Raw genomic sequence first — 22,992 nt, 5'->3', positions numbered from 1 at the left:
CACACACATGCAGCTGTAAGACTTTTCTGCCTCTTTCTTTCAAGTGTATCTTAGTTCTTGTAGCAAGTGTCCATACAGCCAAAGTGTCTCCAAGGCCACTGCAGGCAGGTGGGAAGGATAACAAAACATTTTCATTCATTTGATTACCCAACAGGGTAAAGCTGTAACCAGAGCAAGCCCTGGACCATATTGGAATTAGGCTTGACTACAACCTTGAAGACCTTATTGATGGAAAAGCAAGAGAGAGTTTGCGGGCTCAAAGGAACTCTGTCATCACTACTGCTCATGGTAGTTACCCAGACCAACCTAACCTCACTAAACAGCTTTCCCAATTCCCTGCCAAGGCTGGGCATCATTGACCTCTGGGTCCTGTTTTCACCATGTGTTTTCACCGTTTTCATGCACCCCACAGCCATGGGGAGCAACCATCCCACTCACCTCATTACAGGGAAACAAGTATTCCCTCTGCTACCTGAGAATTTTTGCTCTAAATTGGCCTTTTTTTTTTTTTTTTTTTGAAGCCTTTGCAACAGCCTAAACTGGCCGCAAGAAACTTTGTGGGCTGTCGTAGTAAAATTTGAAGGCACAGGTCACAGCTCCATTTTACCACTATATTCTCTTCTGGTGTTGCATACAAGTTGTGCTTCCTGCAACGCGGACACGCGCTGGACACAAGAGCATCAATTCGGACAATCATGGAAGGTGGAATTCCTGCTCCGTTGTGTTCTCCTACCAGGTTGGTAGGAGACAATTTTTCCACACCCCTAAGAGAAAGAAATTCAAACCCACAAGCTGCTCTGATGACAACATATAAACTTATCCTTCCTGGAACAGGCCATACTTGGGACCCACATTCTACATGAACACTCTGTGAGCACATCCCATGGACAAGCACCTGCAAAACTTTGTAGAACACCATGTTATTGTTTGTCCAAGTTCCTCTCGATGTTTTTAAGTGCTCTGAACAGTCTCTGCACTATTTGGAAGTCTTAGCTATAGGAGAACCTGAATTTGAATAGGTAAGATGAACTGGTACTTTAAAGCAGAAGGAGTGCAAAAGGCATTGGCTGGGGAATTGAATTTCCACTCGCTGAGCTGTAACACCAAGCAATCTGGCCTGCAACATCCCACTAAAGCAGAAATCACAGACATACAAGCGACGGAGATGCCGACCCAGGAATGTCACAGTACTGAAGGAACAAGTATCAAAGAAGGGCTGATGCTGACTCCGGTGACAGCAGTGTCCCAAGATGCAGAGGAGGTAGTCGCCCAGCTGGGACTGCCCAGCTTGATGCTGGGCTGGATGAAGATGCAGGTCTAGATCCACAGGAACCTTTTTGACTCTACACAAACACATCACCACTGGCTCAAGAGGTTCCCATACCTCCCAGCTGCTGGCACCTCGTCCTCCCCAGGAGGCTGCCAACTGAACTGGCCACATGAATAGCCCAAAAGCAGCCCCAGAGCGAGTTATTGCCTAAAATGAAGTCCTTGACAACTGTGGGTTAGAAGTCTGCATCCAAACAGCCCCAAGAGCAGATCTTTGAAAGCCTCCAGCTGGGAGGGTGTGAATGGGGCACAGATAAGAAACAGCTGGGGTGAATTAGGGACCACCAGCCCAGCTGCAGCCAGAGGTGTCGCGGTCGCGATCCCAGGGCTGTAAACACATCTGCATTTGGGGTCCCAGCCAGCAGTTTTCCTCCACAGCTTTGGTCATCAAGCAGATTCACAATGAAATCGTGTTAAGATCAGCTTTCAGTTTCACCGCATTAACCAAGAGATTGTTAATGTTCAAGGAAATATTAGAAAACAATAGTTATCCCAGGGTTGATGATTTTCTATGAGGCCTTCATCCACCAGAGTACGATTAACTGACATCCCTGGTTTTATGGGACACCCCATAGAGTTTACAGGACAATTAACCCATACGCACACATCACTAAGGGAAACAGAAACACCAAATTAACCTATTACTGTCAATATTTGGTGAAAACACAAGCAGTGAAGTGTTGCAACTGGGCTACTCCAGCTGGAAAACAAAACAACAGAAAAAAAAACCCCAAAAAACTATATATCAGTTATTGCAGGAAGAACTTTTTGAAGTTTTCCCTGGCAGCTCAGTGTTAACCACAGCCCTGGGGCCTTTCAAAGTGGTTTCCCGAAGGCAGAGAGGGGCAAGCGAGCCCCAAAAATCTGCAGCTACTTAACCAGAAAACTTGAAGTTTTAGTTCACCATCACCGCAGGCTTTTAAACAAGGAAAACAGATCGAGTTCTGGCATGTTATTCGACTTGTGTTAAACCACTTAACCCAAAAGAGGAGCAATGCACACATTGCTCAGAGTAAAACACAGCTGCAGCACAAAGCAACAGTAAATTTTCTCGGGTCTTTCAGTACTGGTGTTCCCCACCTTTTCTCACTACTCAGCTGCTTTTTCTCACTACCAAAGTCATCAGCGAAACACATTTTCGCAGTAACCTCCTTCCCCAGCCCCTCCGGCCCTAAAACTTTACAGTTTAAGCAAAGTTAAACAAAACAACCTCACAATGCAATTAAGGGCACTATTACTCTAATCAAGCAGCACTGTATTTGACACCCGCCCTATTTTTGTTAGCGGCTTCTTCCTTGTAAATCATCGAGTTACACCATCAGTTTTCACTCTTCATTAAAATTTTCTAAGTGACTGAGCAATCGCTCACGCAAGCGGAGCCAATCTTTACAGATTACAGCTGCAAGTTTGTGGTGCTTCATTACGAGCAGATTAAGGTTTGAAACAAGAGTTTTTAAGAACAAGCATCTGCTACCTTAACTGCCAGCTCTGTACGGTTTTAGCCGCAAAACCACCGCACTTCCCCTCCGCTTTAAATCCTACAGGTAGACAACACAAAACTCGGTGCTCATTATAAATAAATAGGTATCCAACCCACCCCGAGCAGCGCTGGCCAGAGCCCGGTGATGGGAAAGACGGTCCCCGCCGGCCACCCCCGTAAGTCAGGGGGATGCCAGCCCCCCGACACCCCCCGGTACTCACGCATGAGGGTGCTGAAGGCGCAGAGAGCCAGCAGCGCCTGCAGCAAGACGCCGAAGCGGCCCAGCAACGCGCCGCTGCCGCAGCCGTGAGCCGGGCGGGGGGCGGCCATGGCGGGTGCGGAGCGGTGCGGAGCGGTGCGGAGCGGTGCGGAGCGGTGCGGTGCGGAGCGGTGCGGAGCGGTGCGGTGCGGAGGGCAGCGGTGCGGAGCGGAGCGGCCCCGCCGCGCACAAAGGCGGCCCCGAGCAGCCACCGCCCCCCGCCCGGCCCCCGCCGGCGGCGGCCACACCCGGGGGCGGGCGGGGCGGGGGTGGGACTGGCCGGGATGGGGATGGGGATGGGGATGGAGGTGCAGATAGGAAAGGGGAAGGGGATGGAGACGGGGATGGGGATGGAGGTGGGAATGGGGATGGAGGTGGGGATGGAGAAAGGGATGGGGATGGAGACGAGGATGGGGATGGAGGTGGGAATGGGGATGGAGGCGTGGATGAAGAAAGGGATGGGGATGGAGACGGGAATGGGCAATGGGGATGGAGATGGGAATGGGCAATGGGGATGGAGATGGGGATGGGGATGGAGGTGTGGATGGAGAAAGGGATGGGGATGGAGACGGGAATGGGCAATGGGGATGGAGATGGGGATGGAGATGGAGGTGTGGACGGAGAAAGAGCTGGGGATGGAGACGGGAATGGGCAATGGGGATGGAGATGGGGATGGAGATGGAGGTGTGGACGGAGAAAGAGCTGGGGATGGAGACGGGAATGGGCAATGGGGATGGAGATGGGGGTGGGGATGGAGGTGTGGATGGAGAAAGGGATGGGGATGGAGATGGGAATGGGCAATGGGGATGGAGATGGGGATGGGGATGGAGGTGTGGATGGAGAAAGGGATGGGGATCGAGAAGGGGATGGGGATTGGGATGAGGATGGAGATGGAAAATGGGACAGGGATGGGGATGGGGATGGAGGCGGGAATCAGGATTGAGGATGGGGATGGAGATGGGGGTGGCGATGTGCATGTGCACAGGGATGGAGATGGGAATGGGGGTGAGGATGGGGATAGAGATGGAGATGGGGATGAGGATGGAGATGGAGTTGGGAATGGGGACTGAGGATAGGGATGGAGAAGGGGATGGGGATTGGGATGGAGATGGGAATGGGGATTGAGGATGGTGATGGAGATGGGAATGGGGATGAGGATGGGAATGGAGAATGGGATGGGGATGGAGATGAGAATGGGGATCAAGGATGGGGATGAATTTGGGGATAGGGATGGAGATGGGGATAGAGATGGAGATGTGAATGGGGATGGAGAAGGGGAAGGGGATAGGGATGGAGGTGGGGATGGGGATGGCGATGTGCATGTGCAAGAGGATGGAGATGGGAATGGGGAGGGGGATGGGGATGAGGATGGGGATAGGGATGTGCATGCGCACGGAGTTGGAGATGGGGATGAGGATGAGGACAGGGATGGGGGTGCAAAGTCCTGGCAGGGATTGGGGTGCCAGTTTGGGGAAGGTGTGGTGAGGTTTGGGGTGCTGGGTTAGCAGATTCTGAGTGAGGATAAGGGTGCTGGGTTGGGTGGATGGGGGTCCTGGCAAGTTTTGGGATGCTGGGCTGGGGGAGTACCAGAGGTGCTTGGGGTACCATGATGGAGAAGTCCTGGTGGAGTTTAGGGTGCCCTGGCGGGAGAGGTTCTGGCATAGTTTGGGATGCTGGGCTGGGGAAGCCCAATAGGGTTTGGAGTGCCAGGGGGCTCCCAGTGGTGTTTGATGTGCCAGGCTCAGGGAAACCCTGGCAATGCTTAGGGTGCTGGGCTGGGCAAGGTGGGTGGGGGTCCCAATGGGGTGGGGGTCCCAGTGGGGTTTGGGAAGCTGGGATGTGGGAGCCCTAGTGGGGTCTGGGGTGTCAGACTGGGGAGGTTGTGGTAGACCTTGGGGTACTTGGTTGGAGGAGTCCCAGCAGGAGCTGGGATGCTGAGCTTGGGAGGGTCTTGGTAGAGATGGGATTGCTGGGTTGGGTGAGTCTCAGTGGGGTTTGGGGTGCTGGATTGCAGGGGTTCTGGCAGAGTTTGGGGTACCAGGCTGGAGAGGATCTCAGCAGGGTTTGGGGGTCCTGGTCTGGGGGCATGCGGGTGGGCAGCAGGGTCAGGGCTTCAGGCATGGAGTGAAGACATGAATTGTCCCAGCATGGCTTTGGGTGTGCTGGGCTGGGCTGGGAGAGGAGGGGGATGGTGCTAGTCAGGGATTTGATGGTGCTCGGCTGGGAGAGCACGGGGTCAGCTCTGGGGGATTTGAGAGGGCTGGTCTGGGGGCTCCCAGGGTGTTCAGGGCTGGAGCACTTGCCCTGGTTAGAAAGGCTGAGCTGGAGAAGAGACAGATTTGGGAACAGCCCATAGCAGGCTGCTCATCCCTATGAGGAGGACATCAGGCAGATGGCCAGGTGCTTCCCAGTGGTGCGTGAAACAAGGGGCATCAATGGAAATACAAGAGGATCTGGCTGGATGTAAGGAAAAACTTTTTCTCCGGGACAGCAGTGACACAGGCTGCCCAGCGAGGTTGAACAGGCTCTGTCCTTGGAGGTTTTCAATACAGGATTAAACCTCGAGTATCCTGGTTTGATCATAGATCTCATCTCAGAGCTGACCCTACTTTAAGTAGAAGGTTGAACCAGACACCTCCTCACATTCTTTACAACCTGAATGACCCTGTACTCCTGTTCCTGTGGTCTGTGGCAAGATGATCTGAGACATTGCAGCATCTGTTGATTTAGTCTCAAACTGCAGCCTCAAACCTTTTTTTCTTTTGCTATTCTGTGTAATACTGGTCCCATCCCCCTTTGCAGCCTCCTCCCCAGAGGGTAGGTTTTATTTTCTCTCTTTTTTCCGTATACTTTAGGCTGTCTACAGGGAGCACTGAGGTCACACGCCTGAGTTTTCCTCCCTGACTTTGAGGGGTAAGAGCTTGTGTTTAGTTACAAAGCTAAGCAGGCTGCAAATCTCATCATAATATCATATGACTCTGAGTGAAGGCCTTGAAAACAGCAGTAAATGTTATGAGACGCTTAAGAAGATCATGGGAGCTGGCCCGCTTCCCAAGTAGTCCCTGTTTACAACACAGAAGGGAATTGTGTTATCCATGGGCTTGGGAATCCCCTGTCCTGGTGAGGTTATTAGTGCCAGACAGTTTGGGCAGTGGGTCCCTCCTTCCAGCTGCCTGTACTGAATTTCCTCAGCCCCTCAACTCAGCCAACACATCCTCGGGTACGAAAACGTGTTGACTCTACGTTGCTGAAATAAACCCCATCAGAAACAGTCCCTCCTTTTCTCAAGGGTGAATTGAATTTTGGATTGCTAGATGTTCATCTAACTCAATGACTTTAATCATGGTTTGATCACGAGTTCAGTCAGCAAGCTGGAAGTTGGATCTTGCTAACTCATTTTCGGCTGGTTTTATAAGTGTAATTGTTAGTTTCATAAAAAGGTTCATTCCCCTGGGTTGGAAAATCTGTTTGTGTTTTGCAATTGGTTGCCTTTTTATTAAATTCTAAATCAAATATTAAAGTTGATACTCTTAGATAAGCCTGTTCAACAGACTATATGTGGAAGCAACTATTAAGCAAATACATATCTTCACACAGATTTACTCAGGCTCTAACATTTTGCATTTTCTCAAATTTCCTAGGCTGCTGCTAAAGAATAATTTTCAAGAATTGGTTGCTGGATGACAATTTTTCACCTGGGAGTTGCCTTAGACTATTTGCCCAGCTACAGCACAGCAACTGGTGAACAAACAGAAGAAAACAGGCATTTAAACCAGATTGGTATTTCTTTAACAAAATTTCATTTTCTATGAATAACCTGCACATTATCTGTAAGAGATGGCAGCAGTGGATTGCATTCGTGTGCACAAAGGGGGAGTTCTCCTAAGGCTTCCTCCAAACCACTTGTGCCTCTTCCCTTTTACCAACAGCCAAATTAATGGTGATTTCTCCCTGCTGCTGCATTCCGTAGTGCAAAGTTGTCCAAGGCTGTATTTTCAAGTGCTGATACACTTAGAAGAGAGCACAGAACCTCACACGTTTGAAAACACTCAGGATATAAGAGGGCAATAAACAGAAAACCCCTTGATTTCGCCCCTCGTTGCGGGAGGAGGCCGAAGTCCTTTAGCAAATACTGTTGGTCGAAACTCCACCACGAAGTCACAGCTTTGCTTTATCAAGAGCATGATTTGCACTTCAAAATATTTGGGTTTTCTGAACCCAGGCACAAACCCCTTCACACTCGGCTGTATCCGAGGCATTGTCTGGGAGCTCCGGCTACTAAATTTTGCTGTATTATTTTGGTGACTGAGATGTCCCACAGCTGTTTCCCTGCTTTTTTCCCTTGGGATTTTCCATCTCTTTACAGATGCAGAGGGAATAAATTGATCCTCTTTGTATCCAGCATTTTTCCCAAAGTGTGTGTCTACGTGGTTGTGAATCATATGGAGCTGCAACCATCAGGGCAGCGAAACCCAAATTGTGAATTGGTGCCCTCAGGTGCCACAGCTCAACCAATTATTTCCCTTAGGGAGATTTTCCTTTGGGGCTGTGGATTTTACCGTGAGTTGACACAAAGCTGTTTCCTAAGCAGGAGAGTTCAGAAAGTGCCTGCGCTCCCTTATTTGTTCAGGGTAAGGTTCTGGAAAGCTGTGTGATATCAGGATTTTCCAGCGAATCTCAGCAGCAAGAAAGGTGTAATGACAGAAAAGAGAAGATAAGTGCTGCAATCCTTCTCTTTTCCCTTAACATTGGTTGGATAAATGTCTGAAGAGGGTCTCAGTGCATTGGTCAGTTCATACTGATTTACTTGAATCTATCTATTTATCTTTCATGAGCTTACAGAAATATTTGTGAGAATTATCAATGACATTTGCCAAAACAGTAAAGTAAGAAAAAGCAAAACAAGCGAGCAGTTAGGAAATAAATTTCCTAAGAACTAGAAATTAATAAGGAGTCATTAAAGAAAATAAGGACCCAAGACAACTGAATTTAAATATTAGACCCTGTGTGTACACTTAAAATCAGAAAAGCCAAGACACTGAAGTGGTTTCTAGTAACAAGACATGCAAAAAAAAAATCCAGGCAGATCTGTATGTGTATGAAAGCAAGAGGAAAATGAAGGATGGAGTAAATCAGTGAATTCTCAAGAGTATGGAAAACCAAATAATGGAAACCACAGAAAATACCTCATTCTTCCACCCTTCAAAAAAAGCATTAGCTGTGCCCAGATAGCCAGTGAAATTAATTTAAAATGATGAGAGCAGAGATGGAGCAGGGCAAGAACAGGCTAAAAGATGAAAGGAGGCAAGTCTGATGCATCCTAGGGCCCCAATAAACCTGTCCAAGGGTAGCTGTGAAGCGGGCAGGTAAAGCCTGGCTCCTCGGGGTTATCACAGGGGACATGGTGAGGAGGTTTCGGAGGACTGGGGAAGGGCAAATGCTGTGCCTGTCTCTGAGAAGGAGAATGAGAGTCTGGGGAACCAAGAGACTGTCCAGCTTTATTCCAGTAGCCAGGAAAACGCTATTAAAAATTATCAAACCATAATTTTATAAGCACCTAGAGGATAATAAAGTAATAAAAAACAGCCTACGTGGATTTGGCAAGAATAAATCATGTCAAGCCAGCTTCACTTTCTACTCCTAGAGGACAACTGGCCATATCCTGGCTTGGAGAAGGATTTTCTTGCCTCCCCAGTGGCTCTCTTGTAAATAAGCAGGGAATATATGGCTCCTGTGAGGTCTGCAGGAGCATCACCTCCTGACAAACCCAACCAGCTGCTCAAAAATCTGTTTGTGGCTGCATCAGAAGAGGTGCAATAGCTCTGAGGTAGGTGTCTAAAGCTAGGTGAGGTAAATCCCACCCTTAGGCGACGATCAAGCTAGAAGAATCTGCAAACATTTGTGAGGTTAGGATGAGACTTAGAAATTATTTTGTTAAACTGGGGAGATGGGCCAAAGTCAACAGAACGAAATGCAACGAGTTATAGGGAGGGATGAAGGCAGAAAGTGGCATACTTGGCTGGGAAGAGGATCAGGAGATGTAAATAGCCTGCAGACAAAATGTGGGTCAATAACAAAAAAGATGTATTGAGGAAAATACATCTTATTCTGGGAGGTTATTTGAAGTGTTTTATAGAAAAATTTGGGCAGTTGCTTCATTGCCTTCAATGCTTGCATTCAGCTCAGTTTTGCTATCGCATGAAGATGTATACATGCTGGAGTCACGAGGAAGGCAAGAAGAATGACCAAGATTTGAAAGAACAAGTATTAGAAAGGAAACAGGATTTTTTTTTTCCCCCAGCAAACTGTGCAGGAATAATATGTGTCATTGGAGGAGCAGGGTTTCTGGCTAAACTAGTCCAGTAAATAGAAAGTTACTAGAAAAAGTTATTAGAATTGTTCTTCACATCTACCTGTTCATTTCTCAAAAAGACAGCACTATCATGAGCTGTTTATGCATCTTTTCTGTCTGAGAAGACAGTGACTGAGAAAATCAGATGTTCCTTTTGGGCTCGAAGAGAGCTTTTTTATTCACTTGAGTTGTAGCGGTGGTCAAGCCCATCACCACTGGAGTCAGGGCAGGAAAGGACATCTTGTTACTCGTTAAAACCTAACCTCAAACAACGACATCACAGCTGGGATACCAGGGCATCTTCTGTGCCATTCCTGTTCGTGTGAGCATGGCATGTGGGCTCAACACATCAGCGAAGGGCAGCAGCGTTAAATGTAGCACTGGGCAGCATGGACCATAGAATCATAGAATTATTTTGGTTGGAAGAGACCCTCAAGATCATTGAGTCCAACTGTTAACCCAACACTGACACTAAACCATGTCCCTAAGAACCTCATCTACACATCTTTAAAATCTCTCCAGGGATGGTGACTCCACCACTGCCCTGGGCAGCCTGTTCCAATGCCTGACAAACCTTTCTTTGAAGAAATTTTTCCTAATATCCAATCTAAACCTCCCCTGGTGCAACTTGAGGCCATTTCCTCTTGTCTTATCACTTGTTACTTGGGAGAATCAGTGAAAGAATTCCAGACTGGACAGATCTGATTAGAGAAACCAGCAGTGGTGGTCGCCAGAAAACATGTAAAATAAGTGGATGGTGCTGAGCTAGATTAGAGTGCATTTTTTTCCAGCAATCCCACTCTGTTTTACCCCATGACTGTTGAGATCCTGTTCATTTTCTTCCTGACCTTCAATACTTACCCTCCATTGCAAAAAGCTAAAAAGCTGCCCATATTCCTTGAGGATAACATACTTTCTTTTTTTTTTTTTTTTTTTTTTTTTTTACATAAAAGGGTGTCTTGGAGCACTGGGAATTACCCAGCCCATTGCAATGGCTAATGACAACTGTCCGCATGTCACCCCTTCCCACGCACAGCCGGCTGGGATGTCTGACATGCAAGGCAGGTACCAGCTTAAACACAGAGCCCTCGCTGTGGCCGGGCTCTGGTTTCAGAACTGACGTGGGGCGATCACACATTTTTTCAAGGCTTCCTCACTTCAAGGGCACTTAGCTGTGAAGAGCTGTTGGCTTGGGATCAGGCGGGACACTCGGCACCGGGCCAGCGGCTCCAGCTTATTTGCATTTGCTGCTCTTTGCACTGAGCTGAGAAGGAAATAAGAGTGGAGGAAATGACATTCCCTTCCACATCCAAATTCCCACTTTTTTTTTTTTTTTAACGTCTATTACTTTTTTTTTTTGTTAATTTGCCATGGCCTGGGATGCCCTTATAGCATGGGATGCCCTTACAGCAGTCCTGGTACAATCACAGGATGAAAAAGTCACTCCATGCCCTGTACAAACTACTCTTGCATGGGATCCATCTCATTTGGCTTTAAAGTGTCCCCTGTTGAGGTGTCTCTTGGCTCCTTTCATAGCCAGTGGTGATAAATAGCCTCTTGAAGGACACCTTCCTCTGACCCGTTCTGGTCAGGTCTCAGATGAAGAAGTCCGCTCCATCTGCAGGAAGTTCACCGGCGGCCCCATGTGTCACAAAAAAGTCACGAAACCATGACTGCTGAGTTTTCACAACAACACATTGTTTTCTTCAATTCATTTACCCCATAAGCACTCAGGTGTTTTGTTTCCCTCAGTGGGGATGGTGGGGATGAGGAGGGGACAGTGACAGATAGTTGCTGTGGCAAGGTGGAGGGGGACACAGGAAACTGCCCCTTCCAGGATGACACTCATGTAAATTATTCGTCTGATTTTTATTTCTCATCGCTTCCGAAAACAAGGTCTCTTGAGAAAACTTCCTTTAACTGATACCTGGGACAAACTTTATTCATGCTGCCAGAAGCAATGTTCCCTGCTGATTAAATAGCAGATAGACCTTATTCTTGCTGAATTACTCATTTTTACAAGGCCTGGCACATTTAACAACCAGTTCTAGGTTATATTCATAACTGAGAAGCAAACACCAGTTTTAATATCAGCCAAGACCTTGTATTGCAGGATACTCCAAGGAGTAATTGTCAAGATAATTCTTTTGTATTTTCAATAAGTGCTTTTGCTGTGTTATTATGAGATGTTCAATGTCTAGCTCTGAATGAACAGGAGCAATTTCACACCTTGCAGGGCCTGTGGTATTGTTGGCGTGCTGTGTTTTGGTTGGAGCTGAGGTTCTCAAACGTCATTTGCCCAGCTCATCCATGGCCATGTAGGCCAGAGGAGTAGGTGACAGTGGCTTTCAGGTCTGTGCCAAGCTGTGCTTATATGCAGAAAAATGCAAGTCTCAGCGTCCCTTTTTCATTCCCCTCATTCAGAAAACCTCAGCGGTGCAAATCAGCTCTTTCAGTACATCCCATTTAGCCTGTTTGGTCATCCCCATGGTAGGAGGCAGAAGTGGAAGGTCCTGCATCACCACAAAGGAACCTCCTACAGGTTTCACCATCCCTATGGGGATGATGGTGCTGCATCAGGGTTGGCTTTCGCAGGGTTGTATTACCACCCTACATCCCTACAAAGATGATGGTCACATACAATCTACAGACTTCATTGATGTCAAGGGAGCTCATCTTTACTGGTGCCAGGAACTGGAGGCCAGACCCTACTCCTCAGTCCTACACAGAGCTCATGACAGCTTGAGAAATCATCTTTCTACCTTGCTGGTCCCCTGAAGTGCAGAGCTCATCTTACACTGACTAGTCCATGTACCATTGGTAGGACTCCATTTGAATGGAAGGATGGCCTAATGATTAAGCAAGCGGACTGAAACTCCAGTTTCAGTGGCTGGCTTTGCTATGGGGCTTGTATATTACCCTGAGCCAGTCAATACATCATTCCACATTTTCTTCTTCCTTTGAGTAAATTGGAGGACAACTACAATTCTTTCAGTTCTTCACATTTTGAGGACACCTTGTAGCACATGGATCACGATTAGTCCATCACAGTAGCGAGATGAGCTTAATGAACCACCAGAGCAGATGGTTTGCATGGCCTTATTTTATTATGCAAAGCAGTATCTTGAAGCTGGCCCAGAAGGGGCAGAAACCCCGAAAGTAATTACCAACATGATTTTGGGAACTTTTATCTCAGGTCACTTTGCTGATCTGGTGTATAGGGAAGCTCCTCAAGTTTCACCAGGGGAGGTTTAGATCGGATATTGGGAAAAAATTTATTCCCAGAAAGGGTTATCGGGCACTGGAACAGGCTTCCCAGGGCAGTGGTGCAGTCACCATCCCTGGAGGGGTTTAAAAGTTGTGTAGATGAGGTTCTTAGGGACATGGTTTAGTGCCAGTGTTGGGTTGACGGTTGGACTCGATGATCTTAAAGGTTTTTCCAACCAAAACAATCCTATGATTCCTAAAAAGTTTAGCCTGGCACAGCTGATGAGGGTGGTGAACAGCAGAGCTGGGGCAAAAGGCAGGGATTTTTTAAAACAACTGTGCCACTGAAGTGGAGGTATCGAACCTATATACCTACATACCTATGTACCTATCAGATGACAGGAGAAAGCCAGACAAGGAGTGTCTAACTGGAGTACAAGCACCCACCTAAGCATACCCAGAGACAGCTCTTGATTTGTTGAATGGGTTCATTTTGGTACGACATTTAACTATAATTTGTAACACTGCGATGCAAGGAAACCCCACCTGACATCAGTGTTCCCTTGTGGCTGCTGTGCAAGTGCACGTGGGACAGTCGTTACACCGGAATTTTAGACCCAAACCATGTATTTTTTAATGAAAAGATGATCCCCAGGCTTGTGATTATTATATAAGAACACAACTGGCCAAAAGACTTACAATTTTATTTTCAGATCAATTTCTTTCTTGAAAATTAAACTTTCTTCTCTAACCATAAAACAAAAATTACAGTACAATTCCCGCATGCCCTCTGTACCTCCTGGCATGAGGCTGAACTTGGGGAGCATACTGAGTTCAGATTTGTGGCTTGTGCCTGTCTTTGTAAGAATGGAATGGCCAGATCCAAGTACTTTCAAACTTGAAATGATGTTTTCATTTACGGCCATTGTGGCCTGGGCAGAATGCTCTAGGCCTGAACTACAACAGAGTGGATTTGGGTTTTCCAGGAATAAGGATAATTAAGAGATGCAGTAAGTCGTTGGGGGCAGGAGGAGACATTCAGAGGGTTTTAAGAACATCCAACTTTTTAGATAGTCTTCTCTCAGAGACAGCTTAGGTAATTCCTGCTCTGGGGTGGGAGGATGGATGAGTTGATCTCCTAAGTTCTCCATGAACTGCCATGCTTTTTTTTTTTAAGTTTTTTTAGCCAGCCTGTATCTCCAGCCTCTCCCTGTGATGCATCGTTATTTATTGGACAGACAGGCAGTGTCCTAATCCTATGCTTTTGGAGATCTGACTCCTAATCCTGCTTGGAAGCACTACTGACAATATTTTGGGTTGTTGATCAATCTCTGGTGGTCATCAAGGTGTGTGGTTACACCATTACACTTCAGGGGAATCAGACTCCTCCTCAGGCAAAAAAAAAAAAAAAAAAGAGGTAAAGAGAAAAAAATCAAATAAAATAAGTTTTTGTTCTTTATAGCTCTTCTGTCTCTCTGGCAGACCTGGGATTTCCAAGGGGAAAAGGAAACCTTTTTCTCTGCATGATCTTGGATTGGGATGAGTCCTTTCAGATCTTTTGCTGGATGTGGGAATCTGACTGCCTGGGTAACTATGCGAAAAGATCGGTCAGGAAATGAACACCTACCCAATGGATGAAATGTTATATATTCACAAAATTCATGTAGCACGAAGCAGAGAGGACTTTCATTATTTTCGCCCGAGGTCTATCGCTCATTGAAAGTCTTGAAACAAAATGCTAATTTGCTGAGACCTGGAAAATATTCACTGATCCCAAGCCTCTCTTCCATTAGCACTTGAAAACCACGGATTCCTTCACAAGGCATCCTTGATGTTTTATAAATGTTATAGCTAAGACAATTTCTACTGCCTTTAATGCATTTTTTACAGCTGCAGTAGAGATATTATTTCGATTCAGGCTGCAGACAATCATCCCTCTGTTACCTCTCCTGGGATGTTTCCAAAACAGCAAATGCTGCATAACTTCAAACTGATAACCTGCTCGAGGACTCTGTTTTACATTTACGTTGCAATCTCAGCTGCAGAACTGTAAGTTAGGAGCATGATGTAACCTCACAGCCACAAAAAGTCTTGCAGAAGAGGGCTTGATCTTCTAAGTTTCACTCTTTGAATTAATGGGGGTGTTTCCTTCCAGAAAAACACTTGGATGTGCAGGAAAATGGATGTTAATGGTGTTGGGATTAGAAACGATGTAATAAATATTGCATCAAATAAACCTTCTTAGGATTCATGACTTCAGCCTGGAAACCTCAGTAAAATCTGGCCCTGTGCTAACCTACAGTGTTTCTTCCCAGAGACTGCCAAAAAATCATCCACCGTCTTGAAAGTTTTTTTGTTATTCTCCTAGCTGGTCTGTGATGAGAAACATGCACACCCTTTCTTCAGGAAAGTCAAGTGCAAGAGACTGCCAAGTCCTTCATAGCTGTATGAGAAGCACAAGAGAGTTCATAATGATCATGTTGGAAATTAAATGGGAGGGAGGAATAAAAGCAGAGACTTATGTTATTTTTCTTAGGATCCTGCCCAGGAAACCAGACAGTGTGAGTCCCAGACCAGTACATCATCCAACATGCAAGCATTGATTTTGTGCTGCAGAAAGCAAATGTTGCAAAACCCAGAACTGATTAACACAAGCCAGTTCTTCCTGGAGGACTGAGTGCTGTGATCTCAATTTTGGGTTTAATCCGTGCTTGGTGACATCCTATGTTTAAGCAAGAAACAAAAGTCACAAAGAAAATACAAAGGTAGGAATTGCTCAGTTCTCCTGTGACAGGTAACCTGAAATTTGGTAGTGGTTAGTAAAGCAAGTTGCTGTAAAACATGCACTTTATTTAAAATAATAACATTACTGTTATTGTTTTTCATTCATTGCGACTTCCAGCAGTTTTCCAAAGCAATGAACGCAGTGATGAGGCTGCTTAGGTTAGTCCTGTGTTTTTTGAATTCAAGGGGAATCTTTTTCCTGGCTCCAGCTTGCCTTAGGTCAGATCTGTAAATCACACCCTTAGATGAGATCCGATACAAAACAATCTCGGTTGAATGAGTCCACTTACGGGAGACGTGTTTTCACATTGTGGTTCCCAAACACTGGGCCCATGCCACAAATAGCCAACATACAACTTTTCTTAGTGCAGAAATATTACAGCAAAAGCATGTACACATGTTGAACTCACTGTTTCCTGCAATTCTGGAGGGGAGGCTGTGGCTGCAGGGCATTGCGTATATTATTTTCGAACAGTTTAAGGTCTCTGACATGTAGACATGCAGTCAAAACTGGCCTTCTAGACTTCTTGTGTGTCTTCACCCCATGTCTGAATTCAGCATGTGGAATGGACAAAAAGATCCTTGAAACTGTCCTGAGCAGCTGTATCCCAGAGGAGTCAGGGCTTTTTTGCTGCATTTCCATCTTAAACAGGAGAAGAGAAAAATATTTGAAGGAGCAGGACAGCAGACGCTACAGATGATGATGGAAATCCATCCCACCCTACAGTCCTGCTCTTGCTTTCCATAACTGCCCGAAATACTTTCCACAGTTAGTTGTGGATTTCCTTATATTTTAAGGTTTTGAATTATTATGTATAACCAAGTTTCAAACTGTTTTGTAGGGTTTCACACTTCTACAAGGAATTAAGTTTTGGAAAAATGTCTGAACCAGGGAGAAAGTTTGAGAAATGTGTGAAGAAACCGTGTTTTCTGAGTTAAAGGTGCAGTTTCAGAGGACTTATGGAATCCCGCACCTGAGACTAGCCATGAAGAACAGGCACTCTAAAAAAACCAAGCACTCTCAGAAAGAGCTTATGAAAATACCCTCATTTAAACTTAGAAAAAATGACCAGGATTGGCTAGGCTGCAGAGCACAGACAGGGGATACCATGAGTTTGGGATGGAAAACAACATAACAGTAACTTAAGACCAAAAGTTAATACCACTGAGGTGATGAAGAAACATGGGAAGTTCTGCAGGTAATAGGATACCTGTATTCTAGTCAACAATGCACAGATATTAGAGGTAAGATCCCTCTCACCTAACCTGACCTGTTGTCCCGTCCCGACAGATGGGATGAGGGATGAGTTAACTCTGAACGCGACACGCGCCCTGACTCAACAGATCAGGTGTGAGCTAACTCTGGGTATTTCTGCACAGTAATGCGAAGTGAATGACAGACAATTCAACTATGAATTTACTAAAAGCACATGGTGGAATACAAATTACAGCGGTTAGTGACTTGGCAAAAGTATGTTATAATATCACAAAACTTATCAATACATTGACAGCAAAAGCCCTTCTAAAACTGGTGGACTGGCAACAGTTAGTAACTATAATGCAAAACTTCACGAGACTTTAGTAGCAGAACTTACAATGATGTTAATTTTGTATGTTCAAGAAAAAGGAAAAAAGAGAGAGAGGAAAAACTAAGATATCAGAGAGAGAGAGAGAGTAATAACCTGTCTTGCTCCAGCGACGTCCAGTGGAGGGAAGGTGGTCGTGTTGAAGACTTCAGTCACACTCTACAGCATATACACACCACACCTGATGCCACGTGCGAGGTCAATTTATAACCCAGTACGTTCACGTGCAGGTGGTTCATCTCCTGCCTTTGTTTGCTCTTCATGCTAATTAGGAAGACTCTTCTGGAAATGGGTCTGGGGTCTTCAAACTAGGGGAAAGTTCACAGTAATGACCAGAAGTGAGTTGTTTTGCCCATCAGGGGTAGCTGTTGGTTTGTGATTTTTTCTGATAATTCGTTGTCTAACAGGTGGTTCACCTCTGTCATTCCAATTATCATCCCAATTAGGCCATGGGACCTTCACTGATTAAGGTGTTTGACACCACATCCAAACACAAAACCTTGGGAAAGATAAGACGAGATGTCTGCCTACACAGCCATCTATCTTGTCCTCCCAAAGTAACAAAACCTAGATGTTTAAGGCATAACATGGTCCTTTGTTCTGCTAAGGATGAGGGGAAACACCTCAAGGTTGTCACGCCTGTGGATAACCAGCTTCAATTTGTAAGGGGAGAAAGAAGCTCTTTCACCATGAAGTCCATCCGCCCTTCGGCAGCTGAGAGCTGAACTGTCCTCTGTAAGTGTCCATCTCTCTCCACTCACTACTGAGGGAGCCTGGATGCCAACCTTAAACAAGAGACGTAATCCTTGGGTAGCTGCATTTGATCAATTGAATCCTACCCTAATTCTCATTGAGGGAGTTGAAACAATATAAGAGCATCCCTGGAGAGATGTACATAACATCTACATAGAGAAAGTTAAACTCTAAGTATAGAAACAGCTAAAGAAAGACCAATTTCCTTGTGAAAACAGTATTATCACCAAGAAACATCATGATAAAAAAACGTTGATTCTGCTGAAAAATTTGGTGACAAAGCAAAGGTGAGAAAATGCAATGAAGAAAAGAGAGAGCTAAGGTGGTGGAAGTTATAACAAAGAAAGATGATGCTTATAAGATCAGCACATTCACTTATTGCCCCTAAGGAGGCTACAGCACCTTCGGTCTGGTGGTTTTTTTGGTGGTGTGGGTTTTTGTTTTTTTTTTTTATGTCCAAGACCATTAAGTGCTGTTTTCTCTCTAAGACCCCGTTATCAGTGGGATGGGATTAGTTTCAGTCAGTTTTAGCTGTCCGAACTTAGACCATTAGTCTAAGTTAACTGTCTGAGCTCCCTCCAGAGCCTGCAGAGGGAAAGAGCACTCTCTAAACATTAATCTCTTTTTAATACTGCTGTCCGAAATAGTGAGATGAATTGCTCTCAGTGTGATCTCCCTCCACAGGATCGAGACACCTCTCTCCTAAACAGCTGCATTTAGTTGAGAAGAACCACACAGACTTTGCCATTAGATGGCCACGATCACTCACGGTGTGGGAGATGGAGATGCTTTCAGAGTAAGGGTGATGGCCTCCTCTACAATTCAGAGGGAGCCTTGGTCATACAAGACCTAGAGCTGTACACAACCTCCAGGAACAGCTAAATTGTTCAAGGCTGGAAGGAAAGTTTTCAGAAGGACGCTGAGGGGAGACCTTCTTGCTCTCTACAACTACTTGAAAAGAGGTTGTAGCATGGAGGGTGTTGGTCTCTCTTCTACCAAGTAAAAAGTGATACGACGAGAGGAAATGGCCTCATGTTGCACCAGGGGAGGTTTAGATTGGATATTGGGAATGATTTCTTCCCAGAAGGGATTGTCGGGCATTGGAACAGGCTGCCCAGGCAGTGGTGGAGTCACCATCCCTGGAGAGGTTGAACAGATGTGTAAATGAGGTTCTTAGGGACATGGTTTAGTGCTAGAGTTAGGTTATGGTTGGACTCGATGATCTTGAGGTTCTCTTCTAACCAAAATGACTCTGTGATTCTATGATTCTATGAATGGGTAAAATCCTGAGGCAAAGGGTGTCTTTCCCTTCATTGTGAGAAAAGGGTGAAAACAAGACTTCCCTCAGAACAGAAACACATATTTTACAATGTGACAAGGTGTTTCTAATGGGAATTTATTTTATTTATTTATTTTATTGCTGTTTGGATGAGGAAGGTGTAATAGTCTTTCTAATGTCCTAAGCCACCAGAGACCTTTGCTTGAAGACAGCCATGCAATAGGTAAGTGGTTGTGTACCTACACTTACAGCTCCCCAACAAACGCCTCTGGGCTCTGCCAATCTGAGGACAAATAGACATTGGTTTCGTGATCTGGTGATTGCTCCCTGGGGAAGCTGAGCAAAGGTTATTTTATTTAGGGACTGATTTGACATATGGTTCTGGAAGCTGCAAAGTGTCTCTAGGTAAATCAGGGTTTATTGCCACAATGGTTCATTCAGGAACATAATCAGGTGAACATGCACATGCACACCCATGGAAAGATGCCCACAAGTTTCTCATAATCTGTGCAAGTGGCATTCACAAGGTGTTTTTTTCCCATAGTTGGTTCAGAAGGAAAAACCTGAATATTCTTTCCATAACCTAACATAGCAAGAAGTTATTTTTATAACAAAATGTGATAGAAAATTGTTTTTTGTCAGAGTGGTTTACAAATCCCCAGCCACTGTACATGTCTGAGACCAGGTCTACTCTTAAAATGTTTTTCTGATGGTGTTGCACTGGTGAAGTGGTGAAGTTTTATAACCTTCTTCCTGTGGTACATGCGGTTGAAAACAAGGCCTTAACTGACCTAAATTTTGCTCATCGCACCAGAACAGTAACTCTACTGGCTGGAAACCTATTTTTTTGTGAGGAGATCTGTGCCTAGTGACTTTTGCCATCTGTTCCCACGTGACCTCTGCTGACACCTTAGCTTTTGATATAGTTCAGGGTGAGGTCCCAAAACTGAGATTTTTCCTCTTTGCCTGGCAGGAGTAGGTCTGTTATTATACACCATTCAATAAGGATTTATTCTTGAACTCAGCATTTATTTCAGACTCACCTAAATGGTGTTTTTACTTTCTTCTACTGTTTCTTCTACTTTCACCCTTTCCCTAATAAAAGGCTGCTGTTGTAGCAGGTGACCTGTTAATGCTGACATGGAACATATGTTCTTGTCCTCCCACTTCTTCACTTCTGGATGTTATAGCTGAAAACGAAACCCCTGAGTGCCCAAGGATTTCCAAAGGCCAGAAGACATCTGCTTGTCATTACAAATGTTTGCAAGTTAACACAGGGGAGGAATAATATTGGTCAGTGAGATTCAGAACTGTCTCAGATTCTTGAAATTAGACTTAAACTGTGCTTTGATGAAGAATTAAACAGGGATGAAAAAGATGCAACTTAGGAAACAGTAAGAAGAGGAACTTGTTCATCATAATGGAACTGAAATACCATTGGGTTTTCTCGTCCTGACTCACCTCTTTTGGCAATCTTGGACTTGCAGACACATGAGAAAGAATTGCAGCACTGGGGTGGTTGGGCTTGAGTCCATTTCAAGACTAAACCTCACCAGATAGGCACTGCAAGGACATGGATGGACTTTTCTTGACATTTAGCCAGGAGAAGCTGGGCATCTACCTTGACCTTGTTGTCTAGACTGTTCTTCCAGGCAAAGACACACACACCTCCAGCATGTAATTCATCCTGTGTGGGACAAATATCTAGAAGTGCTTGGGATCACTCGCTGGATGTGTGTGTTTAACCATAATGCCATCTCAACAGCCTAGATCAGGCAATTATATACCAGTGGAAGGCTCCAGTGGTGAATTTAGGATGTAAGCTTGTGTGTGAAATGGTCCTAAGTAATCAGGGAGTCTTTACATCACTGAGTGTCATTTCAGAAAACAACAGTTACCAAATATATCTCCACCATTCAGCCTAGAGTGAAGATACCCCAGCTAGCTTGGTTACAGGAACCAGTCTTGCTGTAGCAGAAATAAATGTCTATGTGGGCTCATTTTACTCTGCTTTCAACAGGGAACATATTACAGCAGCTATATTTTTTTCTGGATAGATGTGTCTGCATCGAGGTGCAGCATGAATGCAAGTGTGAATTTGGAACCTGTACCAAGCCTAAGAGATGAAATGCAGAGCGGTGGCTCAGGGATGTAGAGCATGAAAAAGGGAGATGTAGCAGCAGAGACGAGTCCCACAGGGAGATCTGAGTGGCACAAGTGTCACCTTTCCTGGGGAAGCCAGTATGGCCACCTTCAAGTAAAGTGCAAAGTAAGTTTGTCTCTCCAATAAGCTGCTATTTTCTCTCTCTGTAAATAAAGAACATGCCGTTTGCTCGCTGTGTCTATACTGAACTCCACAAGAAAACATCCTGTTTGTTTAAGCAGGATCCTGTCAGCTAAGGCAAAAATCATTCTGAAAGCAATTTATTTATTCGGAAAGTGTAGGAGTGCTTGTCCCTGCTGCTGTCAGTTCCCATCCATCCCTTTTATTGGGCAGTACCAACGCATGCTCTTCCAGCGAGGACTGTTCAACGGCATACAATAAAATTGATTCATTACTCATTTTCTTCTTATTATCTTTCAATTGCTCCAGCTCTTGATACCACTTGAAGTGGACATTAGCTCTTTGTAACCAGTGTGTGCCACTAATGCAATAACACTCCTAGGAGAGAAATGCGTTTCCTCCCAGATTTCATTACGTATATTTTCATTTAGACTCATTACACCACGTGTCTTTCTCATGAACTTCTTACAAAGCCTTTATACAAGTTTGCTTTGCCTGGAGGTAGACCACCATGGTAAGGAGCGAGAACACAAATGCATTTCTTGGAAAAGCTGGCCCACGTGTTCTGTGGGTGTAAATGAGAAGCATTTAGTGATGGGAAGTGGTTTTATTCACAGGAGCTGGCTTTTGAGCTCTTTGGAAAGCAAAAAGGCTAAAACCACTAAAGGTGAAACTCAACTTTTCTGCTCTGCTTTGGCATGGGAGCGAAACTGTTTAAACCCCAGGAGAAGAAAGACTTTCTGTTTATAATCAGCCTTGAAAAATGGGGGTGGGAGTTGATAGCTCTGTTTTGGGATAGGAAACAGGATGATTTGAACTTCTGTATGCATTGCGAAGGATTACAGCAACACTGGATTTAAGGTAGTTTTGCAGACTCCAGTTTGACTTCCAGGAGGAAAACTCCTCCTAGTTATCACACTCATTTAGGATTTAATTCAAATTGGTTCAAAGCGGTGTAGCTCCAGTGCAGCAAAATTCATAAGTACACGCATAATTTTGTCATATGAGTAGTGACCCTGCGAGGAATCTCTGCTTTCTGCTCAAGTCTGTGGGACCAGGATTTCTCCTTGGCTTTTGGTTGTATTTAGGATTCTTTTCACCTGAAGGTCCAGACCAAGGGGCTTCACAGGCTGCTTTGGTCCTGGGAGCACTGAGGGCATGACCGAAGTGAATACTCAAATGTGGGAGTCAGGAAGTCTCAAGTACAGGTATAACATTGCTAATTACCCAAGGGCAATATGAGTTTCTTATCCAGTGTCTCTGTAGTGATTTTATCCACCAATTACAAAGGGGATTAATACTTCAGATACAGTTAGCTCAAAATACCCTAGTTCAGGCAGATGAATACAATTGTAAATGTTTTATCAGATTTCACAGAATCACAGAATGTCAGGGATTGGAAGGGATCTTGAAAGCTCATCCAGTCCAATCCCCCCGCCGGAGCAGGAACACCCAGATGAGGTTACACAGAAGGTGTCCAGGCGGGTTGGAATGTCTGCAGAGAAGGAGACTCCACAACCTCCCTGGGCAGCCTGTTCCAGTGCCCTGTCAATTAAAGGAGCTGTTCTTTTTACAGTAACTTTAAGAGTCTTATTTATCATCACATTCTTTAGGAGTGTCTCAGGGAAATAATTTCCTGTCACTGTTTTTACTCAGTCTTTGGATCTCCTATATCTTGT

At 45.2% G+C, this 22,992-nt stretch overlaps 1 protein-coding gene across 2 annotated transcripts in view; it reads right to left on the bottom strand.

Moving 5' to 3' along the window:
• Positions 1 to 3,182, bottom strand: part of LOC135996722 (store-operated calcium entry regulator STIMATE-like) — a 39,990-nt gene extending 36,808 nt beyond the window's left edge. For both annotated transcript variants that reach the window (XM_065648905.1, XM_065648913.1), the window contains exon 1: positions 3,031 to 3,182. In XM_065648905.1, the coding sequence (XP_065504977.1) occupies positions 3,031 to 3,139 (109 nt within the window). In that variant the 5' untranslated portion in view covers positions 3,140 to 3,182. The remainder of the gene's footprint in view (positions 1 to 3,030) is intronic.
• Between the last annotated feature and the right edge of the window lie 19,810 nt (positions 3,183 to 22,992).

The sequence above is a fragment of the Caloenas nicobarica genome, chromosome 1, assembly GCF_036013445.1.
Source record: "Caloenas nicobarica isolate bCalNic1 chromosome 1, bCalNic1.hap1, whole genome shotgun sequence".
In the NCBI taxonomy this organism is placed as follows: Eukaryota; Metazoa; Chordata; class Aves; order Columbiformes; family Columbidae; genus Caloenas; species Caloenas nicobarica.
This window is presented reverse-complemented; position numbering and strand designations above follow the sequence as displayed.